Raw genomic sequence first — 16,981 nt, 5'->3', positions numbered from 1 at the left:
GCAGTGTCGATTCAAGTTTTTTGTTAATTTTTTAATTGGACTATTTGTCTTATTATTGGGTTTTAAGAATTACTTATATACCCTGGATACAAACCTCTTGTCACATATTTTCTTCTACCCTTGTCTTGTCCTTTTATGTCTTAATGATGTCTTTTGAAGAGCAGAAAGCTTTAATGACCTCTGATGTATTATTCTTTAATAACTGGTGCTTTTATTTGTTCACTTCCTAAGAAATCTTTGCCTATTCCAAATTTGCATAGATTTTCTTCTATGTTTTCTTCTAGAATTTTACAGTTTTCGTTTCCTATATTTACATCTACAGTCTATCTTTAAGTTAGTCTTGTGGACAGTGTAAGGTATTGTTTATGTCTTATTTTTTCCAATATGGATATCCAGTTCTAGCACAATTTATCCAGAAAACTATCATTTCTGCAATGGATTATGCCAGTGACTTTGAAAAACTCATTTGACCTTACATGTATCATATATGCAACCACAGAGGTCTATTTCTTCATTCTTTATCTTGTTTGATCCTTCCTTGTGTTGATTAAAAAAACCCATACTATCTTGATTATTGTGGTTTTACAGTAAGCCTTGAAATCAGGTAGTATGAGACTTCAAACTTTATTCTTTTTCCCTAATAGAGATCTAACTATTGTTGGAACTCAGTTTTCCAAATAAAAAGTAGAGTAAGAATTTCAATTTCCATCAAAAAAAGAAAAAAGAAAAAAAAAAAACGCTGGGAATTTTGTTGAGATTTGCATTTGATTGCATTGGCTCTATAGATTAATTTGGAGAATAAGCATCAACATGATATTGATTCTTCCATTCCATGAATTTAGTATATTCCCCCATTTACTTAGGTCTTGTTTCAGTTCCCCAAGCAATTATTTTTTATTTTTCAAGTGTATGTCTTGTGCATATTTTATTAAAATTATTTGTATTTTGATGTCATCAGAAATAGTGTTTTTACATTTCAATTTCAAATATTTATAGCTATTATACAGAAATTATTGGTTTTATGTATTGCATTTTTATACATAAATATGATTGATTTTGTATCCTATGCTATTGCTAAATCATCTTATTAATTCAAGTAGGATTGTCCACAAAAATAACCATATGATTTGAGAATAGAATTATTTTTACTTCTTCCTTTCCGGTTTTTACTTTTCTTGTGTAGTGGTAAAGACCTGCAGTATAATATTTGTGGAGGATAAGAGTATTTTAGTATTTTTTTTTAAGATTTTATTTATTTATTTGAGAGAGAGAAAGAGAGCAAGCACAAGGTGGGGGGGTAGGATCAGAGGGAGAGGGAGAAGCAGACTCCCCGCTGAGCAGGGAGCCCAACATGGGGCTCAGTCCCAGGACCCAGGGATCATGACCTGAGCCGAAGGCAGATGCTTAACGACTCGGCCACCCAGGCGCCCCTAGAGTGAGTATTTTGGTCTTATTCCTAACCTTACAAGGAAAATGTTTGGTAAGCATATTATATAGCTTAGTGAGCATTCCTTGTGCACAAAGTTTACAGCTTTGGGTATAATGACCTATAAATGTCAATTAGTTTAATTTGTTTGATAATATAGCTCAGATCTTCTAAAACATCAGTGATTTTCTGGGTATATATCTATCAATTATTCATAGATAGATGTTAAAATCTTCAGTTATATTTATGGAATAGTCTATTTCTCCTGGCACTTTTGTATTCATTAACTTTGCAGCTCTATTATTAGAAACACACACATATTTGTAACTATTATGTCTTTCTATAAATTCCTCTTTTATGATTTTTAAATGTCTCTTTTTAATTCACAACTTTTCTATGTCTTTAACTTTATTTTGCCTGATAATAATACAACCACGTCAGTTCTCCTGTCTGCTGTTTGCACGCTGTGTTCCTCCATTCTTTTCCTTCCCGCTTCTTTGTGTCTTTGTATGTAATATGTGTTTCTTACAGACAGCAGGGTGCATCTTGTAAAGAACGTGCTTTTCTTTTTTTTAATCCAGTACCATGATTTCTGATAACTAACTGGAGTGTTAAATTCATTTACATTTAATGTAATTATTGGCGTAATTGGGTTAAAGCTCACTGTCCTGCTCTTTATTTTCTTTGTCCCTTCAATGTTTTTATTGTTCACATATTGCTCTTTTTCCTACGATATTTTGAGCAAATTCATGTACATTTTAATTCCTTTGATGTACCACTTTTTAAAAAACTTTTTAGAAGTTTCTGTATGACTAAAACTATGCAAATTTAACTTACTGATTCTGTTTATTTATTTTTTTAAAATTTTATTTATTTCAGAGAGAGAGAGCACGAGAGGGGGGAGGGTCAGAGGGAGAAGCAGACCCCCCGCCGAGCAGGGAGCCCGACGCGGGACTCGATCCCGGGACCCCAGGATCATGACCTGAGCCGAAGGCAGTTGCTTAACCGACTGAGCCACCCAGGCGCCCACTGATTCTGTTTAAAGTCAGTATTATATCACTTTATATATCATTCCTTCACATTTCATGACTTTCTGACTTTCTCACTTCACAAATGTTATAAATTTATAACTATATAATTCAAATTAATCCCATAATTTATGCTACTGTTGTGACATTTTAGTTCTAAATATGTTATAAACCTTAATAATTTTTGTTTGTTTGTTTTGCTTCAAACAAAGGATTGACAGACTTTTCCTTAGAGGGCTAGAGTGTAAATACTTCAGGCTTATGAGCTATAGGATTGTTGTTCCAACCACTCACTCACTTCTCCTGTTGTAGCATGAACGTAGCCATAGACAATACATGAACAAGTGCAGAAGGCTATGTTCCAATTAAACTCTATTTACAAAAACTGCACATAATTAATATATATAGTTTGCTAATTTTGGACATACGTATACCTTGTGTTACCAACACCACAACCCAGGTAATACACACCCATCACTTTCAAAAGTTTCTTTGTGTGAGTCTGTTTGTGTGTGTGTATGTGTGTGTGAGTGTATGTTTTAAGAGTCCAGAAATGAACTCACTCATATAAGTCAACTGATCTTTGTCAAGGGTGCCAAGAATACATTTTGAAAAGATAGTCTCTTCAATAAATGGTATTGAAAAAACCAGATATCCACATCCCAAAGAATGAAACTGAACCCCTTTCACCATACATAAAAATGAACTCAAAATGGATTAAAGATTTAAATGTAAGGTCTGAAACCATAAAATTCCTAGAGGAAACATAGGAGAAAAGACTATTTATTTTTATAGATTCTGGTTTCCACTGATAACCTTTCCCTTTAGTAGGAAGAGTATCCTTTGGCATATTTTATGGTATAGTTTTGTTGACTACTAATTCTCTAGCTTTCATTGTTCAGAAAAATAGAGTTGATGCTATTTTTTTAAAGTATGTTTTCACTGGATATACATTTTAAAGAATTTTGAAGATTTAAAGATGTTGTTCCATTGTCTTCCAGCCCACATTGTTTCTAATGAGAAGGTAACTGCCATGCATATCATCAGAATGTCATTTTTTATTCTGGCTGCTTTTTGAAGAATTTTTTTTTTGTCCCAATCTCATTCTCTTCTTTTAGAACTTCAGTCACATCCATTTTAGACCATTTTATATTATCCCCCAGGTTCTTAAGTCTCTTTTCTTTGGTCTTCATTTCTTTTTCTACCAGATTGTATGAGCTCTTTCAATTTGTCTTCAATTTCACTGACCCTTCTGACTTTTCCAGTATGCTCTTACGCCCATCCAGGTAATTTTCCATTTCAGTTTTTGTAGAGTTTTAGTTGCAGAATTTGCACTTGGTTCTTTATTAGAGGGCTTTTTCCTCCCTCTTATCCATTTGCTCACAAATACTGCATTTATCTTTAAATCTTAGAACATATTTTCCTTGAATACTTTGAAATTATTAATAATAGCTAGTTTTTGCTGTACCCAACGTTTGGGCTATCTCAGGACTCCTTTTTAATAGACCATTGTTATTCTTAACTAAGAGTAACATTTTCCTATTTTCTTTATGTGTCAATAATTTTTATTGCTTATTGAGCATTCTAGTAATAAGTTGTAATTGTTACTACTACATCATTAGTAATAAATATAACATTAAATATTACAGATAACTGAACTATGCTCTTTTCCTCTGAAGAGTGTTGTGTTTATTCTACTGGGTAATTCAGTTACCTGCTGACCACCTGATCCTTTTGTATGCTAGCTTTTTACATTTTATTGGGGTGAGATCAGTGGAGAACCTAGGGTGTTTCCCAAGCTCTTCTAACTTGGTGGGATTTGACTTCTAAATTCTGCCTGCCCAGGAATCTTATCAGGGCTTGATGTTAGCCTTTGTCAGGGAGTATCTAGACTAAGCCCTTCCCCTCAAACATTACCCTTATTTCCTAAGGCTTAATCATTCTGATATCGCACCAGGATATCTGGAATTTTAAGGAGGTATATACTATTTTGCTGAAATCCTAGCTTCCTCCAGCACTGCTTGAATTCTACTAACACTTTTTGACTCTGAACCCAAATAGCAGAAAATGCTAAGCCTCATATAGTTTCACCTTGTCTGTGTAGCCCAATCTTCAGGTAAAGACTAATATGGAATCCACACAAACTCTCATTACCTTTCCTCTACATAGCCCTATCTGCTCCCGTGCTCTACCCTGTAGAGAGTCCCTTGTGCTGCCCCAAACTTTAATAGATATTACCCCAGGTCTGCCAGAAATCTGTGCTCTGTTTGGACTCCAGCTCAGGATGCTCATATATGGCATATGTCCCTAGACAGAGAGCTAGACTTATAATAGGGCTCACCTCATGAGTTTCCCGTCTTACAGGAATTACAGTCTTATTCTACCCCTTTTCCATTCATAAAAACTGTCACCTCATAGAATTTGTCTAATTGTATGGTTGTATATAGTATACAGGCTGGTCCTATAGAAGACAGTAAAAAGGCTGGTCCTATTCATTTTTATCAGGTAACTTTCAAGAGTTTAGCAAAGCTGAATTATAATGTGCAATGGTTTTTAAAAGAAGACGTCATCAATATCATTCAGCTATAAAACAGAATAAAATGTCGCCTTTGCAACAACATGGATGGACCTAGAAGGCATAGTGCTAAGTGAAATAAGTCAGTCCGAGAAAGACAAATACCATACGATTTCACTCATATGTAGAATTTAAGAAACAAAACAAACAAACAAAAAAGAGACAAACAAAAAAACAGACTCTTAAATACAGAGAACAAACTGGTGGTTGCCAGAGAAGAGGTGGGCAGGGGGGTGGGTGAAATAGGTAAGAGTGCACTTATCATGATGAGCAATGAGAAATGTACAGAATTGTTGAAACAAGTGTACACCTGAAACTAATATAACACTGTATACTAATTAGCCTTCAATTTAAAAAACTAGGAATTTTTAAAGACATGGGTTGTATAGTGTGTGTATTTTAAAGATATGGTCAACATATGGTTAAGTATATGATACTGCTTAAATTAGAAATGAAAAAAATTAGTATGAAGAAAAAAACCTGACAAATATTCTGTAACATATAAACAGAGTCAAAAAGTGGCCCAAAATTTTAAAGTATAATTAGTATAATTTAAGTAATATGTTTAATTTAACCCAGATGAAAATTCACATATGAAATTTAAACTTAAAAATTTTTTCTTCTCTTCCTATGGCTTCATTCACTCACTCACTCATTCATTCATTCATTCATTCATTCATTCAACAAGTGTTCATTAATAGTATACGCTGTGCCAGGAACTCCTCCAGGTCCTGGGGGGAGGACTTCTATTTATACTTTTGCTTCTATTCTCCCAATCTCTTAAAATTTCACATTATATTTGTATTCTCTATTGCTGCTTTTTGGGAAGGTTTCTAAACCAGATATTCCAGCTAACCTACTCATTCTTTGGCTGTGTCTATCCTGTATACTTACACTAGTCACATATTTATTTTAGCAATAACATTTTTTATATCCATTATCACCAAGTTGCTTTTCTTCACTGCTAGTTTTCTTCCTTCTATTTCTTATATCATCCCTGCATTCTCTGAAGATGTTGTTTTGTGGTATTTAAAATAGTATTGTTTCTTATTACTCCCATCTATTGTGAAATGGATTATTTTGTTTTCTTTATTTCATAATAATTTTGTTTTTGATTGTGCATATTTTTTTCCTAGAAGACCCCTAACTACCTTGTCTGATATTGCCTATAAGGGTGAAATAGCCTAGTTGCTTGTTTGTGCTCCTCTGGGAAAGGGAAAGGGTGCTTCAGGACAGAGAGATTCTGGTTTCAGCATCAGTCCCATGATTTTCTATCTTCCCATCCTGGTCCTCCTCAGAGGTTTTCTCCCTCCAGTATCCCCAGTTTCCAATACCTCAATTCCAGGTACTGTCTCTGGGGAGTTGTCTGTTGAAAAGGTCAGAGGAGGGGGAAAGGGGAAAGAAGAAATGCAGGAGCTGGCCATCTTGGCTGACCTCACCACTCTACACTGTCTACCCTCCGCCAGGCTCTAGTTCTCTTTCTCAATTTTCCCTCTAGTGTTTCAAGTCAGAGTCTGCTTTCTTGCCCTATGGTAATGTCAGGTAATAATCCATCTAAAATAATATACAAAGGAAGAAAAAAAAAACACCTCACCTATAATACAAAGTCCTCTCTCAAATTAGCTCCAAAATGTCACTAGCTTCTACTCCAGCTTGATTTTCTCATCACACATCTGTCTCTTGACCACAGCTCAGGTGTATATTGATTACTGACAATATTTCTGCAATCAGTTATCCTTCCTCCCCCACTTTTTATGGTGGTATTTTCATTGTTATGTTACCAGGATAAAAAGCAGAAAGTTTGCTTACCTATGGCTGAATCTGAAAATCTGTCCAACTTAAATTTATATGATTGTACTATTTTGCTTTTAAAACACTGTTGCACTGATTAGCTTACTTGGTACTCCTAAAATTATGTTTTATGGGAAGCAGGTCTTCCGTTCTACAGATAAAGATGCATGGCCACAAAGCATTCAATGGCCTACACAAGGCTGAAGTGTTAGGCACTTTTAACGTCTTTCAGTCAATGAAGAACTATCTTTATATTTAGTTACCAAGAAGGAAAGACAGCCACATTCACAATACATTATCCAGAAAGTTCCACGTAGACCTTGAGAGTTTGTTTTCTTTGCTCCTTGCTATAATTTGATACTGTGATTTCTGACATGGTATGGCATTTATGATTGTGACAGGCTGTATTAGTCTGCATGCACTGCCATAACAAAATACCATCAGCTAGATAGCTTAAACAACCAGGCATTTATTTTCTTACTGTTCTGGAGGGTGGAAGTCCAAGATCAGGGTGCCAGCATAGCCAATTTCTGGGGGCTGCTCTCTTCCAAACTTGCAGATGGCTGTCTTCTCAATGTGTTTTCACATGACGCGAAACAGCAAGAGAGCAAGGTCTCTGGCATCTCTTCTAATAGGGGTACTAATACCATTAGGAGGACTCCACTCTCATGACCTCATCTAAACCTACTGATCTCCCAAAGTCCTCATCTCTAGACGATGGACTCTGAAAAACAAACTAAGGGTTCTAGAGGGGAGGCGGGTGGGGGGATGGGTTAGCCTGGTGATGGGTATTAAAGAGGGCACGTTCTGCATGGAGCACTGGGTGTTATACGCAAACAATGAATCATGGAACACTACGTCAAAAGCTAATGGTGTAATGTATGGTGATTAACATAACAATAAAAAATTAAGAAAAAAAAGTCCTCATCTCTAAATATTATCACATTGGGGCACTGTATGTATCTGGGGGAAGGAGAGCTGCGACATACGGATTTTTGAGGGAAACAACTCAGTCTATGGCACAAGCCATCCCTAGTTTGAGTCTTATATCCTGCTTTTAGTCGCATGTAGATGTTTACCTCTTTCTTTTTCTGGTTCCAAGATGTGGTCAACTTACTCTATGTAGGTCGGTCTCTCAGCCATGCTTCCTTCCCTCGACCCAGGGCCAATTTTTCTGACTTTGATGTTTAACTCTTTCAAATCTACTTTAATTTTACTAAATTCAGTTAATTTCCATCCTTATCAAATTTTTTACCCCCTGTGGGGGGACTTAACTTGAACTTTCTCTCTCTCTCTCTCTGGTAAACTAGACCAGGTAGTGTGTTATAGTGAATAACAGTGTGTGTCATTCAGAAAGTAGTGTTATCAGATGAGAATCATGACTTTCTTAGTTTGCCTACATTTTAAACTACCTGTGAATAATGAAATATAAGTGCATGAAATTATCTTAAATTGCTCTTTTACATTGCAATGTTTTATTTTGGGTCCAACAATAGGCTTTTGATGACCACACTGTTTTAAATCTTTCACTGGAGGAATTGCATGATTTTATAATGAAGAAAATGAGTAATGAGAGAATTTAAGGAAGAATCAAACTTCTACATCAAACTAAATACAATAAAAATTTTAATTGAAGTTTTTCCTTAGGTATAGTGTGAAATATAGACTATTCATGAAATGTTTACTGGAGGAAAAAAATAAAATTTGTTTAAAATATTGTGTAAATTAGATCCTAGACTGAAGTAAATATTTTGGTATAATTTTTGCTTAGTGATAGTGTTGACTTCCTTTAATTAGTATTCACATTTTTATTTCTGCTTTTTCAGATTCAGCTTGGACTCACCTACATTTTATCTAGCTTAATTGTTAAAATTTCCCTTAGCACCACTAATAAAAGAGTCACTGAGGTGTGTCAAAAAGAGCTTGAATTTACAATCGAAGACACACATTTTATTTTTGGCTTCCTGAGCCTTTGTCAGCCAAATCTGTCAAAGGAGGGTGATACCATCTCTTCCACACAATTCACAGGATTGTTTGAGATGAAAAAGATAGAAGTGGAATAAATTTACACACTATAGAATGTTACACATTAAGAGTTGTTAGAACATATGATGCAATTTCTCTTTAAAAAATAGCTATAACTCATAATCTGGCTGAAACATTGGGATCTACTAGTTTATCTATTATAACAAATAAAATTCTAATAAATGTAATAAAATTCTGCCCTGAAAAATATTTGATCTTACATGCAAATTTCTTACCTTTTAGAGTTATTATAAGAATTTTTTAAAAAAATATTATTTATTTATTTATTTAATAGAGAAAGGGGGGAAGAGAGAGAGAGAGAGAGAGTGAGCACACACAGGCACAGGGGGAGGGGCAGCGGGGGTTAGGAGGAGAGAAATCTCAAGCAGACTAGCACCAAGTAGCCAGAGGTGGGGCTCCATCTCATGACCCTGAGCCAAAACCAAGAGTCTGACACTTAACCAACAGAGCCCCCCAGGTGCCCCAAGTTATCACAGGAAATTGTACTAGATATTTTCCAATTTCATTTGCTCTTACTTCTGATAGTTGTTCATGATTTATCCATAGTCTTATGTTGCTGATTTTTATATTCATAAGAAATTAAGTATCTGGCTGAATAAAATAAACATATGCATTGCCTGAGAATAAAATATATTTTCTATCTGGACAGTATATAACTCAATCTGACATTAGAAAAAATGAATTAAATATTTTGATCTTTTGATTTGGAGTCAAATCTGATTTGGTTGTTATTTCTTCCTCTTCATTCTTCAAAACTAAGCAATTCTAGAGTCCTCCAACAATATTTTCTCCTATCTTGGGCAATATTATAGCTCCCAGCCAATCTGAATTTCTTTGTATTCACTGAGTGATAACATGTACTCCCTTTCATAAAACTGTCTCATCTTTGCCTTATTTGTTCTCTAGAATCTAATTTTAGTTCTGTGTCTGATCTGCTGTTGCTGAACATGGAGAAAATAGTAGTTCTAATATGTAAATCTGAATATTGTAATATACCAAAAGGAAAACTGTGCACAATCCTAGCACAAATATTTCCAAACTAGAGGTGAAATTAACAATCACAGGCAGATTTTTGCTTGGTAAAACCCTATTTGCCATGTTTATTTTTTTGTTTATTTTATTTTATTTTTTTAAAGATTTTATTTATTTGACAGAGAGAGACACAGAGAGAGAGGGAACACAAACAGGGAGAATGGGAGGGGGAGAAGCAGGCTTCCCACGGAGCGGGGATCCCGATGCGGGACTCGATCCCAGGATCCTGGGATCATGACCTGAGCCGAAGGCAGACACTTAACGACTGAGCCACCCAGGCGCCCCTCTATAGAATATCTTATGAAGTCTCTGATTAATCATATTCTTGTCTTTTCAAATTATTCTAAGACCTCATTTGCCATGGTTTCTGAACAGTTGCCTGTCAGTAATGGTGTTAAGTATTCCAGGGATAAAACCTAAATTTTCCTTGAAAATCTCCATTTAATTCCATTGCAATATTTTCAATTAAGACAATTTAAAATATATATGAGCAAGTGTGATATAATCTTAGAATAAAATCTATACCCCATAGCTTTTATTGCAGATACACCAATAAGATTAAGTTGTCCAATGAGATGCAAGTAGAAAGGGTAACTAAAACTACTCCTTTTTAAGGAAGTTTCCTTAAAAAGAGGTAATTCATTGAAATGTAGAAGTAATTAGCTGGGACTTCAGTAGCCATTAGTGCTATAAGATGTGCCATCTACTGATAATGATTGAGCAATAAGATGGAAGAGACCCGAATCCCTGAAGACTTTGTGGAAGAGCCATTATGTTAGTTTCTGAAATGATACTTCAAGGTTTAACCTGAGTGTAATAATTTTCTATCTTGTTCAAATCACGGTTATTTGGAGTTTTACTGATACTTTCAGATACTTGAAAAATAATAACATACACAATTTGTGAATTATAAAATAATATAGTATTACAATCTACACATCTCTAGTTGGCTGAGGAGCAAGAACCAAAATGACCCTAGTAAAGGCATACACGAGGGTCACCATAATCTAGTAGTGGAATACACCAAGGGCTAGTATTTAAGAATAAAGTAATATGTGAACAAAGGCAGAGAGTCTTGAAAATGTGTAATGATTTGGTGGCAGGCGGCATGATCTAATTTGACTAGAGTTGGAGTAACTGGTAGGATTGAAGGACAGATGATTTTATATATTCTATTTGGGATATTAATGAGTGATTTGAAAATTCATGACAATTAATTTGTATATCACCTATAGGCTATGAAGATCATCAACATTTTCCAGCAAGAGTAAGATACATTTTCTAGGTAAATAAATTCCCACAGTGTAGAAATGGACTGAAAGGGAAAGAGGCTGAATATTCAGATATCAGATAAAAGGCTACTGTAATATCCCAGATAAGAGAATATAAGGCTTTACAAGTGCAATAGGGATAAAAATAAAATGACAGATTCAAAATACCAAACAAATATACAACTGATAAAACTTAGAAACTGACATGATGGTGAAAGATTTCTGGGAGAGAGTATTTATTGTTCTATTTCCAGTGTCTATCCTAGTACCCAGCAATTAGTAGTTACACAGTAAATAATTGTTAAATATTTTCCAGATTGCAAAACTTTCATCAGAAAGGAGACAATACATATTGGTTGTTTCATGTGTAATTATACTTTGTTGTTATGCAATAAAAATTCTTATGGAGTATATATTCACTGTTACCTATTAAGGAAAACACTATTCCTTTAATATGTTTCATTTAAAAGAATCTAAAATTGTCTCCATTGATCAAATTTCTAAATGGTGTATAAGTTTAAATTTTATATAACTGTGTATATATACTTCCTGGAACTTGTAAAAATTCTCCATAGTAAAACATGATAAATGGTGTTTAGGTTCCTACCATTGTTCACAAAGCTTACTTAAACCATTAAACAGACCAACAAAACTATGCTTATCTTTACCATAACAATATTAGTGAATAAAAGAAATGAAAATACACTGTATTTTGTGGTATTATAGCTAATATTTTCTAACATGGACAGTGCGCTACAAGCTAGGCTGTTCACTGTTCCCAAAATATCTTTGCTTACCTTCTTCTTTTCCTTTGCAGGAAAATATTCTCACACCCTGACTTCTCAGTAAACACAACCCCACTCACCTACCCCCATACTCCCACACACATCACTCACACATGATATAACTAGGAAAAGGAGGTGTGAATTTTTTAACTTTCCTGGGAACTAATGTAAATATAAATCTGAGGGCTGCCATTGCCTTTTAGTTCAATTTTGTACATTTTGATGCATAGTTAGATCAAGTTCGCTTTTGAGTGACTATAAAATCTTCATGACTAGTGGAAAAGGGATCTTGAATTTGACAAAATAGCTATAATAAAAAAATTAAAATTTTCTGAATTTGGCTGTCAGGAAATAAATAGAATTGTCTTCAAAGATCTGTTTTGTGGATAAAGAATATATATCTTCTTGTCTATATCCTAATTCCTTAGTTTCCTCACTATAGCTTCAAAGGTTTTGAATTGTGGGAAATTCATGAGGATTCCTAACTGTGATGTGTTTTAATAGAAGAAATAAATGTCTTTTTGAAGTTTCTTCCAGACCTCTGATTCTATGGAATCATTGATTTCTTTATACAACTGACCCTTGAACAACAAAGATTTGAACTACGTGTGTCCACTTACACATGGAGGTTTCTGGTTTTTTGTTTTTGTTTTTTGTTTGTTTGTTTGTTTTTACAGCACAGTACTATAAGTGTATTTTCTCTTCCTTATGATTTTCTTAATAACATTTTCTTTTCTCTAGCTTACTTTATTGTAAAAACAAGGTATATAATACATGTAACATACAAAATATGTGTTACAAGACTACGTCATCAGTAAGGCTTCTGGTCAACAGTAGGCTATTAGTAAAGTTTTGGGGGAGTTAAAAACTATATGAAAATTTTTGACTATATGGGGAGTTGGTGCTCCAAACTCCTGTGTTATTCAAGGGCCAAATGTATATTTTCCTAGATTATACAATACTTGGAACTTAAATATTTCTGTTTTTCTTCAAAAATATATTAGATTGTATGTGGAAATACTGAAACAATGAGGCTAACATGAAGATAGAAAAATGCACACAGGAAACAAATCAATTCTTGGGTCTATTTCCTCTCCTTTTGTGGGGCAACCCCTAACAGGTTTATTCCTTTCTGGAGCTATCAAAATCTACTTACTACACCCCATGGATCTTGAATGGGAAAATGGTGTCTTCTGGGAAAACTTTCTTCTGGTCTTAGCTTGTCTTCTAATTCAGAAAATAGGATTTGGGTCACATAATAGATAAGAAATGAAAATCTTACAGAGGTAGCATGATCCAAACTAGCCTAAATTTAGAAAACAACATCAACAACAAAAAAATTAGAATGTATATAAGTCCCAAAAGTTTGAAAAAAGGGATGTAGTTAATTTTATGGAGTGTTTTTGTTTTGGGGGTTCATGAGAAAAAGGTGACCTATTTCTACCAATAAGTAGAAAACAACTACCTTTGAAAGATTCTTCTTGTTTTGGGACAGTAATAGGTAATTAAACAGTGAAAGTACATCATGCCATTTAAATTACTCTATAGAATAATATACTACATTTTCTTTCCCTTGTAAATATCCCTAGGGATAAAAATTAGCAGTGAGGTCACCATGTGAGTAGTATTGTCCTAGGGACTTCTGGTTTTCTTTGAATAGTTCATTTTAAGAATCAAAGTAGAAATCTTTAAGTTCAACTGAATGTTGATAAAAGGGATTGCAAAATCAAGAGGTGGTAAGGATCCAGCAAAGGGGACATCTTCATATTCTTTGGGTCTTCCATTACATTTTACCTATCTAATATCACATTTCAGGAAGCAAAAATATCTCAAGGTGATTCATGTTTAGAAATTTTTCTTATAAGTAAGAACTTATGAATAAAAATTTATATTACCAATGAACAAGTTTTAATTAAGTCTGAAACACTTGAATCATAATATTTCCAACTGCTTTTCAGATAATACACAATGTCCAGTTTCTTCTTTTACTAGCATGAACACTCCAACTATTAAAACTAACTTTACCAGAACAAAATAATCCTGAAAAAGAATAAAAGGAATATATCCTTTCAATGTATGTTTAAACCCTAGCTCAAAAATCACACAAATTTACCTTAGTATATAGATTATAAATAATTACATAATTACCTAAGTTTTAATACAGACTTAATATTTCTTTTAATATACTGTAAGATAATGACATCAAAAAGTATTGATTGATACTTCTTTTCTAATTTATTATATGCCAGATACAACTTTATTGCTTTCTGTTTGAATATTTGTAAACCAAAGGTAAGCCAAGGACAAAATTGAGTTTCACTACATAGAGGGAGTAAATAAATAATAAGAAAAAAAACACTCTTTCTACTATTAAGAAAACCAAAGCAGGTGTTGGTTAACAAGCAATTTCAGACTTGCAAAAGAAAATATGTATTAATATTTGCAATTTGATCTAAAAAAAGCTAGTTAAGATTTGTCACTTTATTACTTAAACACTCAAAATAAGCAACCTCTTCACCAAATCTTCTTGAATTCACATAAACTTCTAATTTTACAGGCATATAAACTGCTACTACTAAAATAAATTTGCCTTGAAAAGAAATGAGTAACTCTAACTATAGCCAACAAGCTACTCATAGTATGTTCCATGGATTTGCAAAACACTTTCTTATATTGAAGATCCCTTGATCATATGGTGAAATACTTAGAATCTTACCTGTAACAAGAAAGCTGCATCTCCCAGCTCCAGCTTCATTTATGATGCTACAATTATAAACCCCATAGTTTTCATTGGAAAGACTCTTCACCGGGTATTCTGTGTACTCTTGAGAGTCAAACTGACCAGTCCGTAATAATTTATTGCCCAAGCGCCACTCATAGGTCAGCACCCGTATTGGATAGGCTCTCAGGACCCGGCAGCTCATAGTAACACTCCGGTCTTGTCCTTGCCGGATCTCCAGAAATGCTGGTTCCACAGCAGGAGGATCTGTAGAAGACATGTTAAAAACAGATGAAACACATGGTTTGCAATAAGCCAAAGGCTATTCTTATGGTGAGAAGCTTTTTTTTTTTTAAAGATTTTATTTATTTGACAGAGAGAGACACAGAGAGAGAGGGAACACAAGCAGGGGGAGTGGGAGAGAGAGAAGCAGGCTTCCCACTGAGCAGGGAGCCCGATGCGGGGCTTGATCCCAGGACCCTGGGACCATGACCTGAGCTGAAGGCAGACACTTAACGACTAAGCCACCCAGATGCCCTGAGAGAAACTATTTTTTTTTAAGATTTTAAAAAGTTATTTATTTATTTATTTGACAGAGAGAGCGAGCGAGCACAAGTAAGCAGAAGGCAGAGGGAGAGGAAGAAGCAGGCTCTCTGCTGAGCAGGGAGTCCAACGTGGGGCTTGATCCCAGGACCCTGGGATCATGACCTGAGCTGCAGACAGGCCCTTGATCAACTGAGCCATGCAGGCGCCCTGCGAAGCTATTTTTAAGAACACATCTAGCAAGAGGGAAGGAGTCAGAGGTGGGTGGAGAACAAACCAGGAATTTCAGCTTGGGATGGGAAATGGGAAACATCATTTACTGACTGTGGGAGGTGAATGAGATTCATTGCTTTTAAAAAGCATTTGCAGGTGAAAGTAGCAGAGTTCATTTTTTTTTTTCTTTCTAGCTACTTCCCAGAACAAAATATCATGACTATGTTCGGTTTATACTGTCAGCAACCAAATGATGTTCTAGGTGGAAAACGCAGAATCTCCAAAGTAGCATAAGACTTTGAAACAGATAAAGCCATTGGTTCACGTCAGTGAATTCCTTTTTTTTTTTTTTTAAGATTTAATGTATTTATTTGAGAGAGAGAAAGAGAGAGCGTGCATGAGAGGGGTGGGGGTCATAGGGAGAAGCAGACTCCCTGTTGAACAGGGAGCCTGATGCAATGCGGGACTTGATCCCAGGACTCCAGGATCATGACCTGAAGGCAGTTACTTAACCAACTGAGCCACCCGGGCGCCCTCAAGTCAGTCAATTCTAACTATTCCCAGTTTGGCTTCTGAGTATCCCTTATTTAATAGAATAGGAAACTCAAGTATGTACTTTATGTTCTAAATCATTTAGTCTGAACTTATTTGACTAAAAGTCATAATATTCATGTGTAAACCTTAAGAAAACTTTGCAAATTATACCACATGTGGACATGGTTTCTAACTCACTGCAATGACTCACTTACCTATTTTAAATGCTATTTTTTTCTATATTATTAAAATTTGCTATATTAGGTACCTAACTTTTTTTTTTTGGTGGAAGGATTTCTAAGAAGTGTTACATACTTCTCTCATTATGTAGAATATGCAAAATATAATCCTTTTTTCAATGACTCCTACTAGTTATATTAAATAACAATTACTTCCTGGGCACTAAGGATGGGATTCATTTAATCAAATAAACCATGTGACCACTCAGGACTGCACTGCACAACACTATTGCCTCCTTGACTAGATGTGTATGACACGCTCTTGAGTTGTGCAGTATAAAACCCATACAACTCTACTTGGCATCCCTTCCATCAAGATGCTAAAAGGTTTTAGAAATGCCACACCAAATTTGCCCTCCACTATTTACATGTTATTCCATCTACGTGTTATACTATCGCTGTCCCTTCTCATTGCCAGTCTGTTGACTGACCCTTGCTTCTTTCAACAAATATATTTAAACTATCTTACTAACTCTAATTTTATTCATAAATTCAATTTTTGAGCTCTTCCTATATAACCGCTAAGAGTTTAAAAAAAATGAATGAGAAAAAAAATTCCTGTCTGCATGTACTTTATGATCTAACACAACAGGCAGATATTTAAATAGCTGATTTACAAAACTGAGGACAAAAAACAATTCTCGGGTAGAAAGTAAAGAAGTGAATAACACTATGAAGATTAACCAGGCAAGGCATCTCAAGGAATGTGATACTTGAGCTTTGTCTTCCAGGATATACAGGAAATGGTCAGGTGGGTAAACAATAAGAGAGGATATCCT

General features: G+C 34.8%; 1 protein-coding gene across 2 annotated transcripts in view; it reads right to left on the bottom strand.

Annotated features, from left to right (window-relative positions):
- MDGA2 (MAM domain containing glycosylphosphatidylinositol anchor 2) overlaps window positions 1-16,981 on the bottom strand; it is an 805,991-nt gene that overhangs the window by 118,794 nt on the left and 670,216 nt on the right. For both annotated transcript variants that reach the window (XM_027570414.2, XM_027570415.2), the window contains one exon: window positions 14,671-14,940. In XM_027570414.2, the coding sequence (XP_027426215.1) occupies window positions 14,671-14,940 (270 nt within the window). The remainder of the gene's footprint in view (window positions 1-14,670; window positions 14,941-16,981) is intronic.

Source organism: Zalophus californianus, chromosome 6, assembly GCF_009762305.2.
Source record: "Zalophus californianus isolate mZalCal1 chromosome 6, mZalCal1.pri.v2, whole genome shotgun sequence".
Taxonomy (NCBI): Eukaryota; Metazoa; Chordata; class Mammalia; order Carnivora; family Otariidae; genus Zalophus; species Zalophus californianus.
Note: the sequence above shows the minus strand (reverse complement) of the source record. Positions and strands in the feature narration are given on the sequence as shown.